Source organism: Diorhabda carinulata, chromosome 3, assembly GCF_026250575.1.
Source record: "Diorhabda carinulata isolate Delta chromosome 3, icDioCari1.1, whole genome shotgun sequence".
NCBI lineage: Eukaryota > Metazoa > Arthropoda > Insecta > Coleoptera > Chrysomelidae > Diorhabda > Diorhabda carinulata.
Genome location: NC_079462.1, coordinates 32,191,645 through 32,213,472, shown reverse-complemented (window position 1 = coordinate 32,213,472; position 21,828 = coordinate 32,191,645). Strand labels below are relative to the sequence as shown.

The 21,828-nt window shown below is 31.8% G+C and overlaps 3 protein-coding genes across 3 annotated transcripts in view; 2 read left to right on the top strand and 1 right to left on the bottom strand.

The window, feature by feature from the left end:
* LOC130891328 (inactive dipeptidyl peptidase 10) overlaps positions 1-21,828 on the bottom strand; it is a 216,903-nt gene that overhangs the window by 145,300 nt on the left and 49,775 nt on the right. The window lies entirely within an intron of this gene.
* On the top strand, positions 8,886-12,764 carry LOC130891329 (uncharacterized). Its single transcript, XM_057795980.1, has 3 exons — positions 8,886-9,397; positions 10,984-11,228; positions 11,470-12,764. Exons 1-3 carry the CDS (start codon positions 8,977-8,979, stop codon positions 12,022-12,024), a joined length of 1,221 nt encoding a protein of 406 aa, XP_057651963.1. The 5' UTR covers positions 8,886-8,976; the 3' UTR covers positions 12,025-12,764.
* LOC130891330 (uncharacterized) lies at positions 14,564-20,816 on the top strand. The gene is made up of 3 exons (XM_057795981.1): positions 14,564-15,260; positions 17,882-18,126; positions 20,172-20,816. Exons 1-3 carry the CDS (start codon positions 14,840-14,842, stop codon positions 20,706-20,708), a joined length of 1,203 nt encoding a protein of 400 aa, XP_057651964.1. The 5' UTR covers positions 14,564-14,839; the 3' UTR covers positions 20,709-20,816.

The following is a 21,828-nucleotide window of genomic DNA, read 5'->3' as shown; positions in this document are numbered from 1 at the left end:
TTTGTCCAATGGTAACACATTTTGGTTAATTAAATTATTTGTTTCTTAAAAAAAAATTTCTTTCACACATCTACAGTTAGGCCGCACACTTGAAGAAAGCAGATTATCCGACGCCTACTGTAGACACTGAAAGACGATGCCGGTTTTTCTGCTATAACATGGCAAAGTAGATGTTATGGAGTCAGGATTTCGACTCAGATGAAGAGTTTGTTCTGCTGGAAAATATGTCCAGTTAATCAAGACCGAGCAGATCTCGAAAAAGAATATTGATTTCAAAGTGTCGTATCTTGTTCAAACCCATCGGAATGAATATAATTGTGTTAGAAATGATTATTAAATGTATTTTTGCTTTACATAACACCTTTATCCATAGGGGAGGTTATCAGAAACACCTAACTTAAGTAGAAAAAAGAACAATGAGAATCAGAGCGTCAGAAGGCCGTCCAATATAGCTAAAGCTATTATAGATATTCCTACAAACTTTTTCTCCAATAATCCATTGATTTTCCACAACAAATATAAAGTTAAATATGATAGTTATTTTCAATAATTTGTGAGTAAGGGAAGATTTCTTGTATATTTGCTTGTTAAATTATTTCTTTATATTGTCTAATATAAGATTTCAGGATTTATTAACTTATAGACCTTTTGTAATATCACATATCAAAAAGATTTCTAGTGAGGTTAGCTAGGACATCTTTCCCGTATAAAAAATTGAGCTATATTCAAGCAAATCACAAATCTCTAGGCTACCTTCTCAAAAATAATAAATACTTGATATAATTTAGTTGAAAAGTATTCTCTAACATGTTCTCTTTTAATACTGTGAGCATATGAATTTTCTATGATTGTCGTGAAATGAAAGGTGGTATGTCTGGTCTAGTAATTTTTATCATCGAAACAAGACAAAAATGGTTCAATTCCTATCGTATTCTATTGATGAATTCCAATTTGTAGGTGCCATAGTCGAACTATTCTTCTCTAATGGAAAGTTTGTGCAAATTCTGTTTTTAATAATGCAATAATCCAGGCGAGAATGCGAATTTCACCTTCTTTAAAATGTATAGTTGAGTATAATGCATGTGCAACATTAATTGAATTCCATTATAGATTGCATTGGACTTGATAAAAGGAGAAATTTATGAAAAGATGACAAATTATATTTGTATATGCTGTATTGTATCCTTCGTTTTTTAGTATTAATAATTTTTATCGTACAGGGAGAGTTACCTGTATTTAATGAGCAAACTTCTACCATTTAATGTTATGTCAAGTCATTTAAGATGTCCCAAAAGTAGTTAAACGATGAAATATACAATTCTTCGAAAGAAACTATCTATATTTGGGTGATTCCGTTCTAACTGTGATATTCAATGTCCTGTATTCTTTTTTTGTACTAGTCATTAATTAATAATCAATTAATAAAAATTTTGTGTTAATTGAATAATTCTTAAGATATTTAAACATTATTTTTATACAATATAACTTGCCACTTAAAGAAAACTTATACTACATCACTTGAATGTCAGTACCGTGTCATGTCCATTCCTAGAATTTACCGATAAATTATTAATTTTTTTTGTCGTAACAAATGATTTAAACTAATTACCTTATAAATTCTAATGTTTATGATCAAACTGAGGAAAATTGATGCACTTGTTGTTTAATATCTTAAGTTACCATGTCAGTACCGTGTCATGTCCATTCCTAGAATTTACCGATAAATTATTAATTTTTTTTGTCGTAACAAATGATTTAAACTAATTACCTTATAAATTCTAATGTTTATGATCAAACTGAGGAAAATTGATGCACTTGTTGTTTAATATCTTAAGTTACCATGTCAGTACCGTGGATAAATGAGTCAGTACCGTGGAACTCAAAATCCGACATTTGTGTCTTGCTCGTGATACTTTGAAGTTGTAGTAAATTCCTCTTAGAGTTTTATTTTTACAGTAAAATAGATGAATAATATGCATAAAAAAGTTAGAAAAGTTAAATTTTAAAATCTTGAAATTTTGAATACAAAAAATCACAGTTAGAACGGAATCACCCATTTGATCAAATGTTTAAATACTAATAGAAAATTAGATCAATTCGTATATTTAGCTCACTTGATGGATTGAATTGATGTGGTGTAAGTTGAAACAAGCACAACTTTCTATATTCAAGTAAAATAAAGTGGTTTCCAACCTTTTTTGTACCACACCTTTAAAATGCAACTTAAATGAAATGTTTTAGGAAGAAATCACTAGGATACTAAATGAGGTACAAAAAAATGTGGTATCATAGGACGATAACGTTCGCCATTCAACGTTACTGTATTATCTTTTTCGTTTTTGGAGAAAAACGGTTCAATGGTTCCTCCAGACCATAATGCACACCCATGGTGAATATATTGCTTTCTGATGAGTCATTCGTGGATGTTCGAAGCATCAAATGTGACAGTTTTCCCTATTAGCGAAGCCATCGAGGTAAAAATTGCCCTCATCAGTGAAAATGTTTACTCAAGTATCCAATTGGTGAATTCTCTTCGCTGTTCGTGGTCTACTAGCAGAAGTTGTAGAGTCAATTGGATTTTGTAAACATGCAGCTGTGAATTTTTTGACTATTTTTTTCACAGTAGATGAATTAGGCACATTATTTCGACCAAAGATTAGACGTACTTTACGAATAGTGGCAATTAAACTTTTTTTGATAATAATTTTTGAAAATCAAAACGCGTTGTTCTACAGTGTAATGCTACATGTTTACTTACTCTCAACTGTCAATCTGTCGATTCCAGAAATTCCAAATATCTGAACCTATCATTCTAATCCCAATATTATTCAGATAATATGTATTAATTTCATCACAGAATTGGCTTCTGCTTGTAGACTCTTGATTGACTTGCACAGGAGAACATTTTCTCAAATTTGTGTTATTCACATAACAATCTATTTTTCTCTATAATGGTCAGGTAAATATCCATAATTTCCACTGTTAAAACAATGAAAAGAGACACTTTTTCATACTATAGACCATCAGAATCAATGATTAAATATGTTAAGTGAGATTTTGGAGAATCACGCAAAAGTCGTTTTTTTGCAATTGTCGCTTAAATAGATGGAAATTCCTGCAATTCTTGATAACGACGTTTTGGGATCGACGCAAATTCCTTCAAATATCAAAGAATATTGAACAGAAAACGTGTAGCCTCAGTTATTAATCTACTATCCTCCTTCCATTTTTGCCATTTAACATGAATATAGAAAAACTATTGTACCAGGAGCACCAATAAGAATCGCTCTAACCATAATGCATAAACCATTATTTTATAATGAAAAAATGATAACAACGTTCAGTTAAATGAAATTATTCATTTATATATCGGCGTTCTTCTTTGACAGTCATTCAATTATTGCCCAGAGTCTCTTCAATATAAAGGGCGTCAATAGAATTTCGATTGGATTGTATTTTAACGATATAATGGAATTGGGAAACCTCCTTATTGTATAAGGTAGTGAATAATTTAATTCTCATACAATAGAGAAAATTGAGGAGATGATTTCCTTCTAGTGGCCAATGGCGGATTTTCTGTGAATTAAAAGAGAACCTTTCACACACATACCGATTAATTTGAGACTGATTCTGATGAACAATATCATGTTTTTACTTGAAGAGCGAACGATTTTTATAAAGACATATCATCATTGACAACTGGCATTGCCGTTGATGTCGAAAATAAAATTTTAACCCTTAAATCAGACAAATAAAATCGAACTTATAAAATCATGCAGCCCACATGCACAACTCAAGACAGAAGGCATTGGCATTTTGGTCCGAGTCATATCTCCAACTTTTGATGATTGGACGTTTTGAACCAATTACGTTAAATAGTTTGAGACAGCTGCTAGCGTGAATAATTAGTCCGATGAGGAAAAACTGAATTTAACCATTAGTACTATGAGAAAACGATATCTCTTGAAGAAACTGATGAAGAGGTTGGACATGAGACATGGTCATGAACTCTTCAAGAGAAAGCTTTCCATCAGCAGCTTGATGAAATGTTTGGGCATCCAGGCGTTCATGATGGCCTGCATGACCGAGGACGCTTCAATTAACCCATCAGAAGGTCAGAATCAAATATGAAAAAAGGTGATGAGAGCAAACTTGACGGATCGTCAGCTATATAAAAAGTATGGTTGAGAAGAAGCAGATGCTGGAATTGTGGAGAGCTATGGCAGGTACAGAGTTCGCGTAAGCGTCCCAGGCTCTCGTAAATGAAGAACGGCAGTCGCAAAAAAGCTAGAACGGATCGGTGATAAAGGAGAAAGCAGCGATTGAGGATCTTTCCAAATATCCTCTAATATTGTTGGCTTCTCTCAGATATTGCGACGATAGTGTATATGTGGACGGAGAAGTTAATGGGTAGAAATATACTTGACTGGTATACACTGCTGGATCAACTAGAACCATCATAAAGCCCGATTTGATAGAATCCAAGGAAAACACTAGATTATTTATTACGCCTTAGTTTTGCATGTATAATTTGTTTGCTACAATATATCTTATACCTTATAAGGTCATGAGTTTTGCAAATGATATCAATAGAATATTTCCGGGGTTATTAAGACCCTAAAAACTAGTAAAATTTTCCACTTCTGTCTTGGAATACTGATACTTTTAAAAATCCATTAAGTAAAAATATAAAAGTTTAATTTTCTAAAAGTCTCAGAGCATCCTGAAAGAAAAAACAATGTTCTTGGAATATTTTACTATTATTAGTCACCCTAAAATTAAAATATTAATTGCATGGAAATTGCATAATACAATAATATATTTAAAATATTAATTGCTACTAATTTACATATCAAAAGATATGACATCGAAAAAGACCATATAAATTTAATTATCGTCCGCACAGTTGGAAAATGAATTATGATCCAGCCAATTCGGGGTCCTTTGCAAATTTCATTCCCATAATTTCCGTTGTACTTTGCGGCGTTAGACTTTTGAAGCATCAGCAATTTTCCGATAGCTGTGAGTGCATTATTCTCAGTTAGCAGTTTCCACTATTTAACTATCATATTGGTTTAACATGATGACTTTTTTTGAGCCTAATATAATACGTATATACGAGGGTTGGTTGTTACTTACTGGAACAGCTGATTTTGGACGACCTTCACAAAATTCATCTTGTACCGAAGTGCGACTACGATTGAATTTTCGAAAAACACCAACACTCACAATTACACTGTAAAACTCTTTACACTTTAGTCTCCGAAGGTGATAACTTTGTTATCGAAATGCATGTAATTGTGAATGAATATCACCAACGGTTTCAGATACAATCGAGAAAATGTTTTCCACTTTGTTCATGTTTATATGAAGCTGTTTTGTGATCATTAATTCTTTAGTTTAAATATTGTGAAGTCAATCCTATGTAACATCGAATAGCAGTGATTATCAAAATGGTCAAGATGCATCCCTAGGAATCCACGGGAAACTCTACAACAGGTGTGTACTTGAATTTCCATAGTTAGATATGATTTTTAAGAGTTGGTAATATGTATTAACTAGAGCTAGGAATAAGTATTTTGAAAGTGGTTTACGAGGAAAAAACGTTTCGGAACTTCTAGAATAAAGTATGTAACAAGCGATATTTTCTTATTTCAAGTACAGATAGGATATATTCCAGAAACTATAATGAGCGCGAATAACCAGGTTATTATCACTTATTTCAAGTAAGAACTCCTTAAATGACTGGACTAAAAAGTAAAATCCACATCATTATTCATTATAATCGTTTATCTATTCGCAAACATACTTCAAAGAATATCTCTATGAATTTTTTTTATTATTCGTTTTATCGTAAGTGGCAATTTTGTTCGTCAAGAATAATTAATTTCACATAGTTTGATCATAAAAAGATATGAACAAGTATTTAATTTCTACATATTAAATGTATATTCTGATAAAATTAAAGTGGACGTTTTGAAACGGTATTGACAATAATATATGAATGAAAAATAATTTTTAGACGACGTCATATAAAAGTTGTTCGTTCTGTATTCATTTATATACCGAAAGGTGCGTTTTGAGTGTTCCATGTAGTGACACTTTCGGTACGTTCTGGAGTAGACAACTTTAACTGACAACTGACAGTTGACAGTTTCACTTCGATGATCTTATATAACCTTAAATTTTTAATTTACTGAAATTATTTGTTTTATCCGAAATTTTGTCTAAATTAATGAATAAAATGAATGATGATGAAAAAGAAAACATCAGTGATGGAGAGTTACTCGAATCCACGTCAGAGTCAATAAGTAAAATGTTTATTTTCTTTTCTCAGTGTAATTGAAAAAGTTTTGAATCTTATGCGTCGTCTAAAAAATGTTGTGTACGCCGCGGCTGAAATACTACTTTGTTGCACGCGTCTGTTGCTCTGTAACTAATGTTACACCTGAGAACAATGAGCAACAGATCAATAGAATTGAGGTTTTCATATCACGTTCTCACAATATTCAGATAAGTTTGCTTATCTGAGAAAATAAAGTGATATTAATCCAGTTGTATCAAGTTCCGAATCTGAATAAACGGGCTTTATTCTTTGAACAATGTTTCCCATTATTATGAATTTTTTAACCCTAATTTACTCAAATTCTGTTTATAATTTCTCCAGTTTTCACCATTTTCAAGTTGAAAGCACGATTCGTTTTAATATTGTTGGAAATAATTTATGATAGTTTGAAATATATCGCCGTCGTTAAGGCTTTTAAACATATAACTAGAATAATATTTTTGCAAGAAAGATTCATTCGTCAAACAACGTGAACTCTAGAAAAAGATTCAAAAAAATAATGGATATTTTTGTGAAATTTAATTGTTCCAAGAATATTGTAAGATAAAAGCAGATAAAAATTGATTTTAGGTCTCTTCTGTTTCAAAATTAATTTCTTCAATAATTTTTGAAAAATAGGTAAAATTGACGTTTCGAATTTTCTTTAAGTCTTAAAATATAATATTCACACCGAAAAATTGCACATTTATATTGATCACTAGATCACCTACATCATGAACATGAAAATAAAAATAAAATTAAACTAGAACATTGTTTTAACGAGAAAAATAATTTTCATGTCTATTAATGATAGTTACTAATCTTTGATGATTTCAATTCCATAAATTAATTTATATAAATCTTGTAATGCACGTCTTTACAACACAATATATGATAAGAAATTTTAAGTATATTCAGGGAAAAAGGAAACTGTTTAATATTAAATAAACAGACAAAAAAATAGTTTGCTTAGTTTCAAACTTTGTTTAGAGGGAAAAATCTTCAAACAGTATCTCCGTCAACTCTCGGAATTTCAAGGTTATCTGGGATTTTCGCAGTCAGTATAAGGGAACCTACAAAAGGTATTACTTCATCATGCTGATTGACTTATCTTTGTCTATCTACTAGGTCTTTCCGTTTTCGAGTTATTATTTTATCTCTGTCAATATATTCCATAGGATTCTCCAGACTCTCGCTGTTATTATCTGTACAGTATTTTTTGGTGACAGTAAGCTTCCAATTTATATCATGGTTGCTCTACGTTCCTCCTGTCATTTTTCGCAGGCAAAAATTGGTTAGGTTATAGCACAAGATCAGTTGACCAGTCTGTAGTTGTATATAGGTAAAAATAAGCCATGGAAACCCATGCTGTCTGTGTAGTGACGTAAGACTTATTAATTTAATTAATATTCGGAATTAATATTTTTGTGCAGTTCCGTTTATCTGTTATACTGGCCCAGTTTTTGTCCATTCTGTTGCCTCCTCGCTTCCACAGAAATAAATTAAACTTATCACCCACATTACACCCTCACAACCAGTCACGTTTTTCTATTTTCAAAATATGATAATATTCATAACTTTGCTTTCGAGATAGATACTCTGGTTTCGGATGCCCAATTCTTTCAATTTTACTATTTTCTTCTAAAGGAAAAAAATAAATATTAATTGTCTTCAAAATATTACACTCAAATATCTATCACTCTATCTAAATTCCCGTTAGTACACTGATTACATTCGCTATCTACAAGTGCACTGATTCCATGTGCACATGTACTAGATTAAACTTCGAACATCGCTCTAGATTGGGGCTGGAAAGGGACAGGAAACTGGCCAATCAGGTCCAATATTCCGATGTGCAATAAACAAAAATAATTAAAATGATTAAAAATAATTATTAGAATAGGGAGATAACAGCTCAACGCGTTATGTGTGCATGAGTACCTTAATGTTCATTTTGGAGAACGGATAGGCACACGAGAATCGTTGAGTGGCCCACACCACACCCTGTGATTTTTTCTTCTCAAGGAGCGAGTTTTGCCAAAAGGACCACGCACCCTTCCGGACTTCCTAACTGCAATTGAAGAAGAATTTGCGGACAGCTTGACATGCTTCGCCGGACCTGCCTCTCCATTGAGAAACATTGCTTTAAATGCAAGATGGGCATCAATTTCAACACTTGCAGTAACCCATCTTCGAATCCCGTTTGTAATTTCTTTTAATAAATTGATTTTGACGCTGCATTTTCCCTCTTCATGCAAATTTGTTGACTAACTTATGGCGACCTCTGTATATATCAAGGAACCGCCGCTGCGGAGTGGTCAGAAGTAGTATATTTGAACGTGATAAATTCTCTAACTATAAGGCAATTTACATTGTCATATCAAGGTATTCAACATTAAAAATATCTAATTTTTAAAATATATTTAAATGATAATTTATGATCTAATAACATTCCAAAATACCGATTAAGTTTGTTATTTATCTATTTTTTACTTATCTTATAAGAATTAATGCATTTCAATTTTACGTATTCCATCACAATGGTCCACTTGTTGAGCTTTATCAACTACAAATGATAAAAGATTAATCGTACTAGTGGAAAAAATATATGAAAATTTAATTTATCAATAAGTTGCATTCAGTCAAACATCATGTCTTTGCAAAGTTTCGAAAACCTGTTATCGAAAACCGTCGGTGCCAACAAAAAAATTATTCATAGTGATATTACAAATTTAGTTGCCGCCGGGGAAAACTTTGGAGGTGAATTGCTCAAACTTACAATAACCGTTGAAAATCAAATTACCAAAGAGACCGAAGTATTACATGCTGTTGCTAAGAAAATTCCAGAGATGGAATTGTTCCAGAAAATTTTCAATATTCAAGAAACTTTTAAAAGTGAAATCATATTTTACGAAAAACTGGTACCTATTTTCAGACAATTTCAAGAACAACATAAAATAAAAAATGTTTTAAATTGTTTTGCTGAACTATATGGAAGTCGTTTGAATTTGAATGGAAGTGATATTGTAGATAGAGACGCTGTAATTATACTTGAAGATTTGATAGTTTCAGGTAAGATCGTTATATCCGATATATTTATTTGTATAAATGAAAGTCCATTTTTGCCTCACCTGGATCAATCAAACTATTAGTAGTGTCATTGACCACCTTTGTCGTGAGTCTAACTTGGGCAAAAATGATGCTCAATTAGCGCAATTGTAACGGTCCAGTCAACGTTTATAGTTTTTCTGTTGGATATTAGATTAAAATACTTATTAACAAACATGTTTATTGTATTATCGATTAGGCACGAATCCTGATGCACTTCCAACTTGTGAAATGGTGTATTTGCATACAATTCTTGGGACTATACTCTTTTTATGTAGGTTGTAGTGTTCGCATAAGACGTGCCTTGGTAACCGACTTGCACTTTTCCAAAGATAATAGTTCCGGTTATTTGACGTTCTGTCATCTGTCAGTGTTCATGAGCCACGTCTGCCTGTCGAGTAGATCACTTCCTTAGGTAAGATTATGTTGGACAGCTCGGGCATCTGCCGTGGTAGTAGTACTAGTGGTAGTATCTGTAAAACAGTCAGGTCAGCGACGTTTCTTCTATGCTCTAAGCTTTCCAAGTTTCTGGTCAACTCTGGATCGCCTGTATGCCTCTTCTGTACTGAGTATATTCAGTAATATTCAAAATTTAACTCAATTGTGAAAGAAACCAATTTACCAACATCTTAGAAACATATACAAAATTTTCAAATCATAAATCTAACTGTAGGTTATAATAAGGTACATATATATTTTGTCTCCATGCGAATTGAGAACTGTTAACATAGTTTTTTATATTTGTTCGGGGGTCCAGTTTAGAATCGACTCCGAATCGGTTGGTAACCAATTCAGGGTCGTTGTAATGTGGATGCTTCATTCCAAATGTATTCAGGATATTGACTAACCATAACAAACTTTCAGTCTTCTAGCAAAATCTAGAACTGGAAACTGGGTTAACTCCTCATAAAGCTGTTGTAAAGTTTCCCAGGAAGGGGTACAAATTGTACAAGTTAATATCACACTTAAAAAAATCGCCTCGTACCTTCATTATTCAACTAATTGCTTTTCTACGAGCTCCTGCCCTATAAATGTCCTTGCAATAATTCTAAAATATCATAGAAAGTTTTTAAGGTGTCCAGTTATAGATAACTTCTGTCTAGTTACAATCAAAATTATCTAGAGCATTGTTCGAGGCTACACATCAATAGTTTCCATTAAATTATTGATGGCGCCGCTGGATGGCGTGCGGCTGTCTACCCGTCACATTCTTATAGATAATGTAGCGTTTCACATGATACCAGATAATACTCTTACTAAAATGATATATAAATATTCAGCAATAGAAAACAGATGGAAGATAAAATTATTGAAGGACTAAGGTTGGTATTAAGATTCAATAAAAATTTTTATAATAATATACGAGGTTAATGTGAAGTATGGAAACTGCTAAACCCAGATGAGTTTAAAATAATGATATGATCTAGTTATTATTGAAATTTCCCGTTTAGTTAGGATACGATTTATACAAAAACCGTTTAGAAATGTTAGGTATGAGAATTTAATATCCTTGAATCAGATTATTTACATGTATTTGAACAATTTCGTAGGTTACAAGAATCTTGATCGTTATATTGGTTACGACATGGAGGAAGCAAAATTAGCTTTGAAAGAATTGGCTGTTTTGCATTCCGTACCGTTGGGAATAAAAATGAAAAAACCAGATCTATTTCAGAAAGATATAAGACCACATTTGGAAGAAAAATTCAAACCTCAACAGGGAATACTTGATACGTTAATGTTTATATCAGAAATTCTATTCGAATCTGATAAATGTGCAGCTGCAGTTACCAAGGTAATTATTATAATAACGTAGTCGTTCACATAAAAGAAGGAAGGAAATTTAGAACAGTTAATCTTAAAAAGAAACTCCAGGTGATAGTCTCAATTATGTGGAAAATATGTTGTTCTATGCATTCCAAAGTTTGACTTCATATTATTGGATAGTACAAAAGATCCAAATCGATTGAACAAAAGCGCTTTTGAGTCAAAATTTGAAAAATTATAACTAAATATTGATCATTTTATTTTTATAGGTACAAAAGGTTTGGAAACTGTTCACAAATAATCCAGATTCGTATAAACCTAGGGAGCCTTTCGCAACTCTATCTCACAGTGATCTTTGGGTGAATAACATAATGATAAAACATGACAAAGGAAAGCCAATACATATTAAATTCGTCGATTTTCAAGTTTATAATTACAAATCTCCGGTAATGGATTTGCTGAATTTCCTTTTTACTAGCGTTCGAAATGAAGTACTTAAAGAAAATATTGATGATTTAATTAGGTTTTATCACAAAGAATTGATAGAGAATCTGAAACAACTAGAATGTGATACAGAAGACTACAGATTTTCTGAGTTTCAAAAAGAATTACAGGAAGACGCATCTAAAGTGCTTTGTTGGGCACTTAACTTCATTCCGTTCATTATTTTCGGACCGAAAGGAAAAGTTGGTGCATCGCCCCATGGAGATTTCGATATTAATAGTAACAAAATTAGAGATGAGATGAGAAAGGCAACTCCTTACATCGCCAAAGAGAAGATGCAATTCATTGTAGAATATTGTGAAAGTAAGAAGTGGATTTGAAATTAAATTATTTTGATATTGTTTTTATTATTAATTGTATAATGTTATCTAGATAAAAAAATAAGCAAAATAAATTAAATTCTGTACTTTGTACACTATTTGAAAATTCATAAATCAACCAAGTCGTGTTATATATAACGGTGAAACGATTTCTTGAATAGTTCAAACTATCCTGAACAAGTCACTTGCGATGACGAAAAAGGTCTGCTTTGTAGTAACTTCCACGTTAGGAAGAATCTTCAATTATAAAGCTGTGAAAATAAGCCATAAAAAAAACATGCCCTATGTATTGGGTGATAATTCGTAAATCTTTTCTTCCTATTCAGCCAAACTTTAATATGCGGAATTAATATTTTTGTGCAGCTGCCTTTGTCCATCATATTGGTACAGATTTTGTCCAAGTGAGTTTGTAATTTCAAATCAGTAAAAACGAATCATGAATCCATTACTTATAGTTTGTACGTCTACGTTTTTTAGTAAACCAAATTTCAATATTTGGAATTCATTTTTCGTAGAGCTACTTTTGTATGTCATACTGGTTGAACATTTTTCAATGGAAATCCTTTTCTCTTTTACTTTAGTTACATAGTCTTAACCATAACGGAAAGTGGAGATACTTAATCCTCCGCTTTTAAAATATTATTCACAACTTAGAATTCTTCCTGTACCAACAACCATACTGCACCCAATAGCTAGAAAAAAAAAATAAATTTGCGCGAAATAAAAAGTGATTTACGAAGAGTTGATCATGATGAGAGCATGCGTCTTTATTTGTTATTAAGTATTATTAAATAGAAAAGTTAATAGAGTTAAAGTATAAATATTATGAGGATATATTAGTTATGGTTTCTTCCTTTGCCTCTATCGATCCGAAGGGTCCTAGCAGTGATTACCGGTCACTGCAGTAGGCTCCAAACTCAGGAAAATGGATAACAAATCTCTGTGCAGAATGCAGTGAAGAGGAAGAGACAATAGAACACCTAATGCACTCACTGCACGGCATTGGCGTCGAAACGACTACAATGCATGGGGAGTAAAACATTGGAATGTCTGGAAGAAGCAGCGAAGCTGGGTGTTAAGAACCTGAATCACTTCATTGCAAACTGGAAAACTTGGCATGGGCATCACGAGTGAATCTCGGCTAAAAAGTGGAGATCATCCTGTTAGCCTAGCCTAACCTTCCTCACTATTATTTCCGAAGATAATAAGATAGTTTCATTAATTTTTCCTAGAAAAGATTTTATGTTTTTTTATCACAAATTCAACTAACACGAACTCGGCAACTGTAGGAGTGAATTTCTGAAAGAATTTGCCCGTCTCCACTACAGTTGCTGTCCCTATTTGGGACTGAAAATGGGTCTAGTCGTCTAAATTATAATAACTGCTTTCCCAAATTTCTTCAGCTATGAATATTAATTTTGCTGTTCTTTTCCATTTTTTGGTTCTTTCTACTAATTTTTTTGTGTGAATTTTTTTCTTTCTTCTTGCTATCTCCTTGCTCTGCCTCTAATTCTAGTTTCTTAAGTGCATGAGTGCGACATCGAACTTTCTTGCAACTTTTTCATTGCATATTAATTCTTGTTCGAGTTTATAGATATGATAAAACATGCATTGGAGAGGCAAAGATTATTGATAGTGAATTTTCAAGTAGACTCACGATATATTAATATAAATCACCGTTAAATTATTTCTTTATCAGATCAACTTGAAAATGCAACCGAAATATAACCTAAGAACATACCGTAAGTTGCATTAAAATGTTCTCACAAACCTAATAACCTACAAAAGAAATAGAGCGCAACCACAAAAAAATCATAATACTTTAGAGCGGTATATTCAAACGGGGATCGTGGCTACTTTTCTTTGAATTTTCGTAAGCATTATCAAATGAATAGATAGCTGTAGGAGTTTTCTCTTTATATTGGGATTTGATTCAAAACGGCTGAAGTTAATCGCGTCAGTTTACTTGTAGGCATTCAAAAGATGTATCTTCATAATGGTTTTCTAATCTATGCAGACTTCAAATTAATCTCATTTCTGGTTTAGTTGTGATTCCTGTACTTTTCACTTCTGATCAGCTGCTTAAACACCATGCAGTCGATCTTAAGTGACACTTCAGTATTCTTTCCCGCGATATGCTATTTATTAAATATCTACCAGAGTTACAAGTAATTCTTCAGGAGGTAAATCGTTAGCATAATCGTTTTAGGTATTTTTAGGTTAAGAATTGTGTCATAATAGATGTTTCAAGGGGTTAAAATAATGACGAATCTTTGTGGTTCAGTGCGTTTTAAGTATGGTAATATTTTTTTGATCTAAAAGTGCTTGTACAATCCCTATACACGAGGTCAAATGCACTTGTTACATCACGTGTTTCTAATTTATTTATTTGGTATACATACACAGACTTTTGTTTTTTGAATAAAACGAAATATTCACATAATAACAGGACGGAATTCAGTTTTCTTTTATTGAGAGCAGGTATCAAATTAGGAGTGCACGTGCAGATGTGCACCCCCGGCTTAAAGGTACACATGGAAAATTTAGATTTGATAAATTTAGTAACATTAACATTATCATATTGATGTACTTAATATATAAATTATATCAAATCTAAAATAGCGATTCAGGTTGCTGCTTCAATATCAGTTTTTTACTTATCTAATTGGAATTGAAGCATTTTTAAAGTGCCATGATAATACAACCACTTGATAAAAAGTATCATTTATAAATAATAAAAGCAAAGATAAATCATATTAGCAAAAAAGGAGTATAATAATTTCAGTTATCGTTAAGGTGTATACAGTTAATCATCATGTCTTTGCAAAGTTTCGAAAACCTGTTATCGAAAACCCTCGGTACCAACAAAAAAATTATTCATAGTGATATTACGAATTTGGTTCCCCCCGGGGAAAACTTTGGAGGTGAATTGCTCAAACTTACAATAACCGTTGAAAATCAAATTACCAAAGAGACCGAAGTATTACATGCTGTTGCTAAGAAAATTCCAGAGATGGAATTGTTCCAGAAAATTTTCAATATTCAAGAAACTTTTAAAAGTGAAATCATGTTTTACGAAAAACTGGTACCTATTTTCAGACAATTTCAAGAACAACATAAAATAGAAAACGTTTTAAATGGTTTTGCTGAAATATATGGTAGTCGTTTAAATTTGAATGGAAGTGATATTGTCGATAGAGACGCTGTAATTATACTTGAAGATTTGATAACTTCAGGTAAGATCGTTATAACACTTTGAACTACTTGTATAATTTAGATTTATTTAGTCAACAAAATTGAAAACTAGATTTTTGTTGATAATTTTCTATGAATTCTTCGTCTTTTTATTATAAACTAACATACAATGAGCAGTTATGTATAATATAACTGGAGTTATCATGAAAAATATAAAACTGAAATTAATAATTTAAGGGTAAACCTGATTAGTGTGTATTTTATTTGATACTATGCCCATCCAGGAAGTAAAATTCCCGATGATTTCTCATTTAAAGTAAATGTTATCAGCCTTGCCAATTCTGCATATGTAGCGGAACTTCTCAATCATATACCAGCCGGACAGACCTCACCTCGTAACAGTAGCCATGGTAGAAGTAGTCCGAAATGGAAACTCTCATTTTTTACCCCGCCTCTTGCGAGGTTCGGTTGATGATAAAGCTCTTAAGTGCACGGCGGAAATAGTAAGTGCCTTTCAAAACAAGAGGCGTGGAATGCTTACTGAAGGTGTTTTGCTACTCCATGATAATACTCGTACAAATACGGTTTAGCTATTTTAAAGGAGTTAATAGATCATCCACCCTATAGCCCTCGAAGCGGTTTCCACGCTTTCTACGCCTCAAAAAGCTCCTACCTTTCTGTAATCACTTTGGCAATGACGACAAGCTGAAGAAATCTTCCACAGGCAGCACATTCTATAAGAGAGCGATACAAATGATGATCTAAAGATACGACAAGTGTCTGAGCTCTGGTTGTGGCTATGTTAAACTCTCGAACTTTCACATCTGATAACCAGTTTTTAGTATTGTTTTTTCGATAAATTGATGCCATTACATTTCCATTAACAATCTTTATTCAACGTTTAAATCATCTGCTACAAACGTCTGGTGTTTTTGTGTGAAATAGTACAGAGGAAGAATTTCAGATAGCTTGAAGTTGTTAGTTCCACCACAAACGGTTTGTCTAGTATCGATAAAATCATCGTAGATAAACTGTTTTCATTTTAAGCATCTATTTTGATCTCAAATGCTATTTTAGTTAATCAATTAGATGAAAATGCTAGAAATACTTAAAATAGTTTCATAAAATAAAGGCACTAGATTTTTACCTCTAGATGTTTTAAAGGCAGTATCCGTAAGGTCTTTAAGTGAAATGTCATAGAAATGAGTTCATATAATTACCTATAATGATGGTTTAATTAATACTTGAAGAAATATTAAACACTGAGATAGAAAAGAATTTGAATGTTGAGTGCTGTTCTATCTATAATTGTTTACTGGGTGTCCCCATAAATAATAAAAATAGTTATTTAACTAACAAGGTTAGGAGCTGGTCTATTAAAAAAGTTTTTCCTTTTATTTTTCATTTATAAACACAACTTCCCGAGAGGAATGTTTGAGATATTCCAATCTGACCAGAAAGAGATCAATGAGCAATATCATTCTAACCTAAATTACTAAGATTGGCAAACGTGAAACTAGGGTCTTACTCAATAGTGAACCTTACAGTCCAATGTTTCAATAACAGTAAAACCAGCATTATCCTCTGTTCTCTTGCCAAATAATTATTGCGCTCACTCAGAGGGCTTAATTCTCTTAGATCTTCTGGTCATGGTTGTGTTGTCTCGACGTTTACGTGATTTGATTAAGAGTTTCCATCTGAAAATCCCGATGAATGACAATGTTTCCAGAGAACCAAGGTGTATCGATGATATTCCTATTAGTTAATACATATTTTATATTGAATTCTCACGTCGAGAGTCATCTTCTCATTGAAGGTTGTCCATTCTCTTTTGTTACGGAGCCAGGATTTCCTTTTCCTGCTGATGCCTTTCCCTCTATTTTACCTCACATTATGTTCTGTTGCAGTAGGTATTTGTCGTTGCGTACGATGTGTCCTATATAAGATGTTTTTTTTATCTTAATAATTGTCAACAACTTTCTTTTACGACCAATACGTCTTAGTACTTCGTCGTTGGTGATGCTATCAGTCCACGGTATCTTTAGGATGCGTCTATAGAGCCACGTCTCAAGTTTTTTGATCATTTGAGCTTACAAGGTCCAGGTTTCCACTCCGTACATTAGTACTGACCACACATAACATTCCTTGAATCCTATTCTGACGTGGAGGTTTAGATTTCTGTTTGGAAACATACCCAGATATTTTGCTTTATTAGCATAAGGAATATTAACTTTACTCATTCTGATAGGACGGTACTATCTTTTTTATTCATTGATGTGGATGAATTTAATTTTATTTAACTTTAATATAGTCTAGAATTTGTCTTTGAACAGTAAAACATGCTAAGAAATATTCGTGTAGGTTTTTTTTCAGGAAATTTCATGGTAATAGGCAACGTGCCTGAGGAATTTGAATGGATTTGTGGTTGTCAAAATCTTTCAGTTTGGTTATTTGTAATGTAAATTATAATTTTCCTTGGACTTAAATTCACAATTCATAATATGGAAATTCTCCTTGTACAATAATTCTTACTCATCATTAAAATTTTATTTATTGAGAATGAAAACAATTTAAAGATGTTGTTCTTTGCATCTCCTGAAAATCTTTTGGCAAAAGCATCATGTTTTTCATGTATTTATATATTTTGGAAAAAAAATTGTAGGTTACAGAAATCTTGATCGTTATATTGGTTACAACATGGAAGAAGCCAAATTAACTCTGAAAGAATTAGCTACTTTGCATGCCGTACCGTTAGGAATCAAAATACAAAAACCAGAACTATTTCAAAAAGATATTAGACCACATTTGGATGAAAAAATGACACCTCACCATCAATTGAATGATACCATTCTGTTTATATCGGAAATATTATTCGAATCTGATAAATGTGCAGCTGCCGTTACCAAGGTAATTATTTATATAATTTTATGAGATGAAACTTCAAATTACCATCCAGAAGGTAAGTTAGAATCGTGGGTATCAAATAAGTAAGAGTTATCCAAAGAATAATTTTTTTCGAATGAATAACAATATCAAAAGATCTGATCAAAATTTCCTATAATATTATTTTGAAACACTTTTAAGTTATATGTAATAGAAATGGAAATATAAATCATCAAACTAAATCATCTTAGTGGAAAAGTAGAAACTAGAGATATGGAAACATTAGGCTAGAAATATTTTTGTATCTAAAGCTGCCCACCCAATTGAAAGACAAGCTCTAAAATAATATGACAAACATAAAAATCTAGTAATTCTTCCAATTATTTTAATAAAATATCTTGCTCAACACAGATGAATGCTCAAAATTGCAGAATGTTTCTACCAAATATCCAAAGATATATTCCCTTAGATATTAAACGAATACCCATCCCCAAAGAAAGGTATTCTCATATTCCAAAAATATACTACATTCTGCGCAAAATTAACAAACTTGTCTTCCTCCTCTGACTATTCGTGAGCACATTTAATTTTCTATTTCAACTTTTGGCCAACACTTTTAACAAAATATCTATCACTCAAAGTCTCTCGATATTCAAAAATAATCGTAACATTTTTCAAAATATTCTAATTCTTATAAAATATTGTCTCATGTCGTTTTTCATACGTGAAATTTCATACGCCTCTACTGTTTTCGATATTTTTACTAGGAAAGACTAGAATTTAATGGTTAAAGATATTTTTTCTTCTTTAATAGAATCATTTGTTTACTTGAGGGAGTTCTACCAACGAGAAGAAGTGTTTTCAGTTAAAAAAAATATGTATTGTTCTAAAACATAACCTAACTTTTTTCTAATAGAAGTTTGAGCAGCTCAAACATTCGTGGGATTTTCAATTACATCGAATATTTTTTTTTGCACAAATAGAATTCAGAGCTACGTACTATCAAATTTTATTTCAATTAATACCAATTTTTATTGCAAAGATAACAAGATGTAGTTGACTCTAGTTTGGACTAATAAAATCAGGTCAAAACTAGAATTTAACCGTAACATATATACATCACCTTTCAAAATACTTTTTACAGAAAAACGTCTCTACTACTTTTTCCCATATCATTAAAAATTTCTACATTAAATCTCTTTTGTTAGATCTTTGAAATTTTATTGTTGGTTATGATGTGTTGATGTTATTTGCATCATTTATGGGTCCATTCCTTTAACATTTGGACAATGTACAACCTAACATTTATTTCGTGGTGGACCTCCATTTCTAGACGTACAAATTACTAAAAACAAGGTATTTCGTATACAAAAAGCTCACAACACAATTTATACTTCTGATCTGACAACCGCGTGGTAAATATAAATAGCAACGTTTGCTGATGAAAGTTAATCATTCAGTTTTTTAAACCATACCAAAAATTTTACAAAAAATCTTGAAAAAATTTCAAATCTGGATGTGGTAATTCAAGCCTCGCTTAACTAAGTAAACTCATGCAACATTTAATTTGAGAAAAGACATGAAAGAACAAAAAATGAGACAAATATCTGGATATGTACTAGAGGAAAGTTCTGGCTAATCGGCAGCAGCTCACGATTGAACATTGAATATAAGCTGCTTCTCTTTAAGATAATTTTAAAATCTACGGGATTCAACTCTGGGAAACTCCAAGTAACCCTACTATGAATATTTGGCTCTCAAAACGATTTGTTCGATGTTGGATACCGCATATTTTAACAATTACTCTAAAAAAGCTTGTTTTTATTGGTGCAAATAAATATCGAAAAAATTCAACCGCGATGAGTCAAAAGACGTTTATAAGATCGTGACAAACGACGAATCATTAATCTTTGTGTATGAGAAATAAATATCCAATTATAAATATTTATTCTACTTAAGTAGCAACCCTCGTGAGTCCATGTTGTCTTAAAACCTTATTTAAATTAGCGTTAGAAGATCCTTATCAAAATATAGTAAGAGTACATAACAATTAATAATGATTTTTGTAGGTACAGAAGGTTTGGAAGGACCGTTCACTTGTATATAAACCACGGGAGCCGTTTGCAACTCTATCTCACAGTGATCTTTGGGTGAATAACATAATGATAAAACATGACAAAGAAAAGCCAATACATATTAAATTCGTCGATTTTCAAGTTTATAATTACAAATCTCCGGTAATGGATTTGCTGAATTTCCTTTTTACTAGCGTTCGAAATGAAGTACTTAAAGAAAATATTGATGATTTAATTAGGTTTTATCACAAAGAATTGATAGAGAATCTGAAACAACTAAAATGTAATACAGAAGACTACAGATTTTCTGAGTTTCAAAAAGAATTACAGGAAGACGCGTCTAAAGCGCTTTGTTGGGCACTTCATTTCATTCCTCTAGTTGTTTTTGGACCTAAGGGAAAAGGTGGGAAGGCACAAGAAGATTTATCCAGCAACAGAATTCGAGATGAGATGAGAAAGGCAACTCCTTACATCGCCAAAGAGAAGATGCAATTAATTGTAGAATATTGTGAAAGGAAAAACTGGATTTGAAATTGAATTCTTCTGATTTCATCTTATTGTTTTTATTATTATATTAATTATATAATTTATATGTCTATAACCTGTAGATAAAAATAAACATTTTAACAAAAAAAAAAATAGAATTCTATTCACCCTTCCTAATATTAGAAAATTGAGTCTAGAGACTCGTGTAGTAAATGGAGGTGAAGTAATTTCTTGAAAGGTGCAAACATGCCTTAAAACACAAGTCACTTATGATAAAGAAAATTGTGGAAAGTCGGTAAACCGTATATGTAACGTAAAATTTTCCAATAAATATAAATTGGAATTCGAATCTTGGTTTATTCAACGAAATAATTGAAAATATTTCTTATCAAAGAACTGTGAACCAAAAAACTCTTTTAGTGGCCAAATAAATAAAATAAAAAAGTTATTGTGACTAACGAGCTTTTATTATTATTGGAAAAATTGTTTATTTCCATTTTTCGCTCGTAAATTGTTGAAATTATGGAAAGGTTTTCAGAGTCTTCATCTGTAATAACAGAAAAAAGTAAAAAAGAATCAAAGTTTGACGCCACATAGTCTAGTGGAAAGAGAAACTACTAGGGGAATGTTGTCTACTGTGAGTTGGGAATAATTTTAAGAGAAGAAACTATATACAATTCATTTTATATACAGTATATCCCCCAATGATGAAGTATTAAATCTATTTAAGTTGTCGTTCTCGTTAAAGGCAATTGAAACATTTCAAAATTTCTTTAAAAACAATAAAATTAAAGTAGTAAGTATAATAAAAACACAAAGTAGTCCTCCATGATTCATGTTTCTCTTATGTGGCAACCCTTCCAACAAGCCATCAGTTTTGCTCTGAGAAAATAAATAAAAATATGACAAAGACAATAAAACTTCTACGAAGGATACATAGCAGAACACGCCACTGATACTTACACGTGCATCTTTAGTTTTTATTAGTATTTTCACCAAAGCAATCCTTACTAATATTACAAATGTGAATGTAAGTTTGTTACGCATTCAAACGAAAACTACTCAACCGATCATCACGAAACTTTGTACACATATTCTTGGAGGTATTAGAAGTAATATAGGATATGAAAAATATTTTTTACGGAAGATAAAAAAATTATTTGTT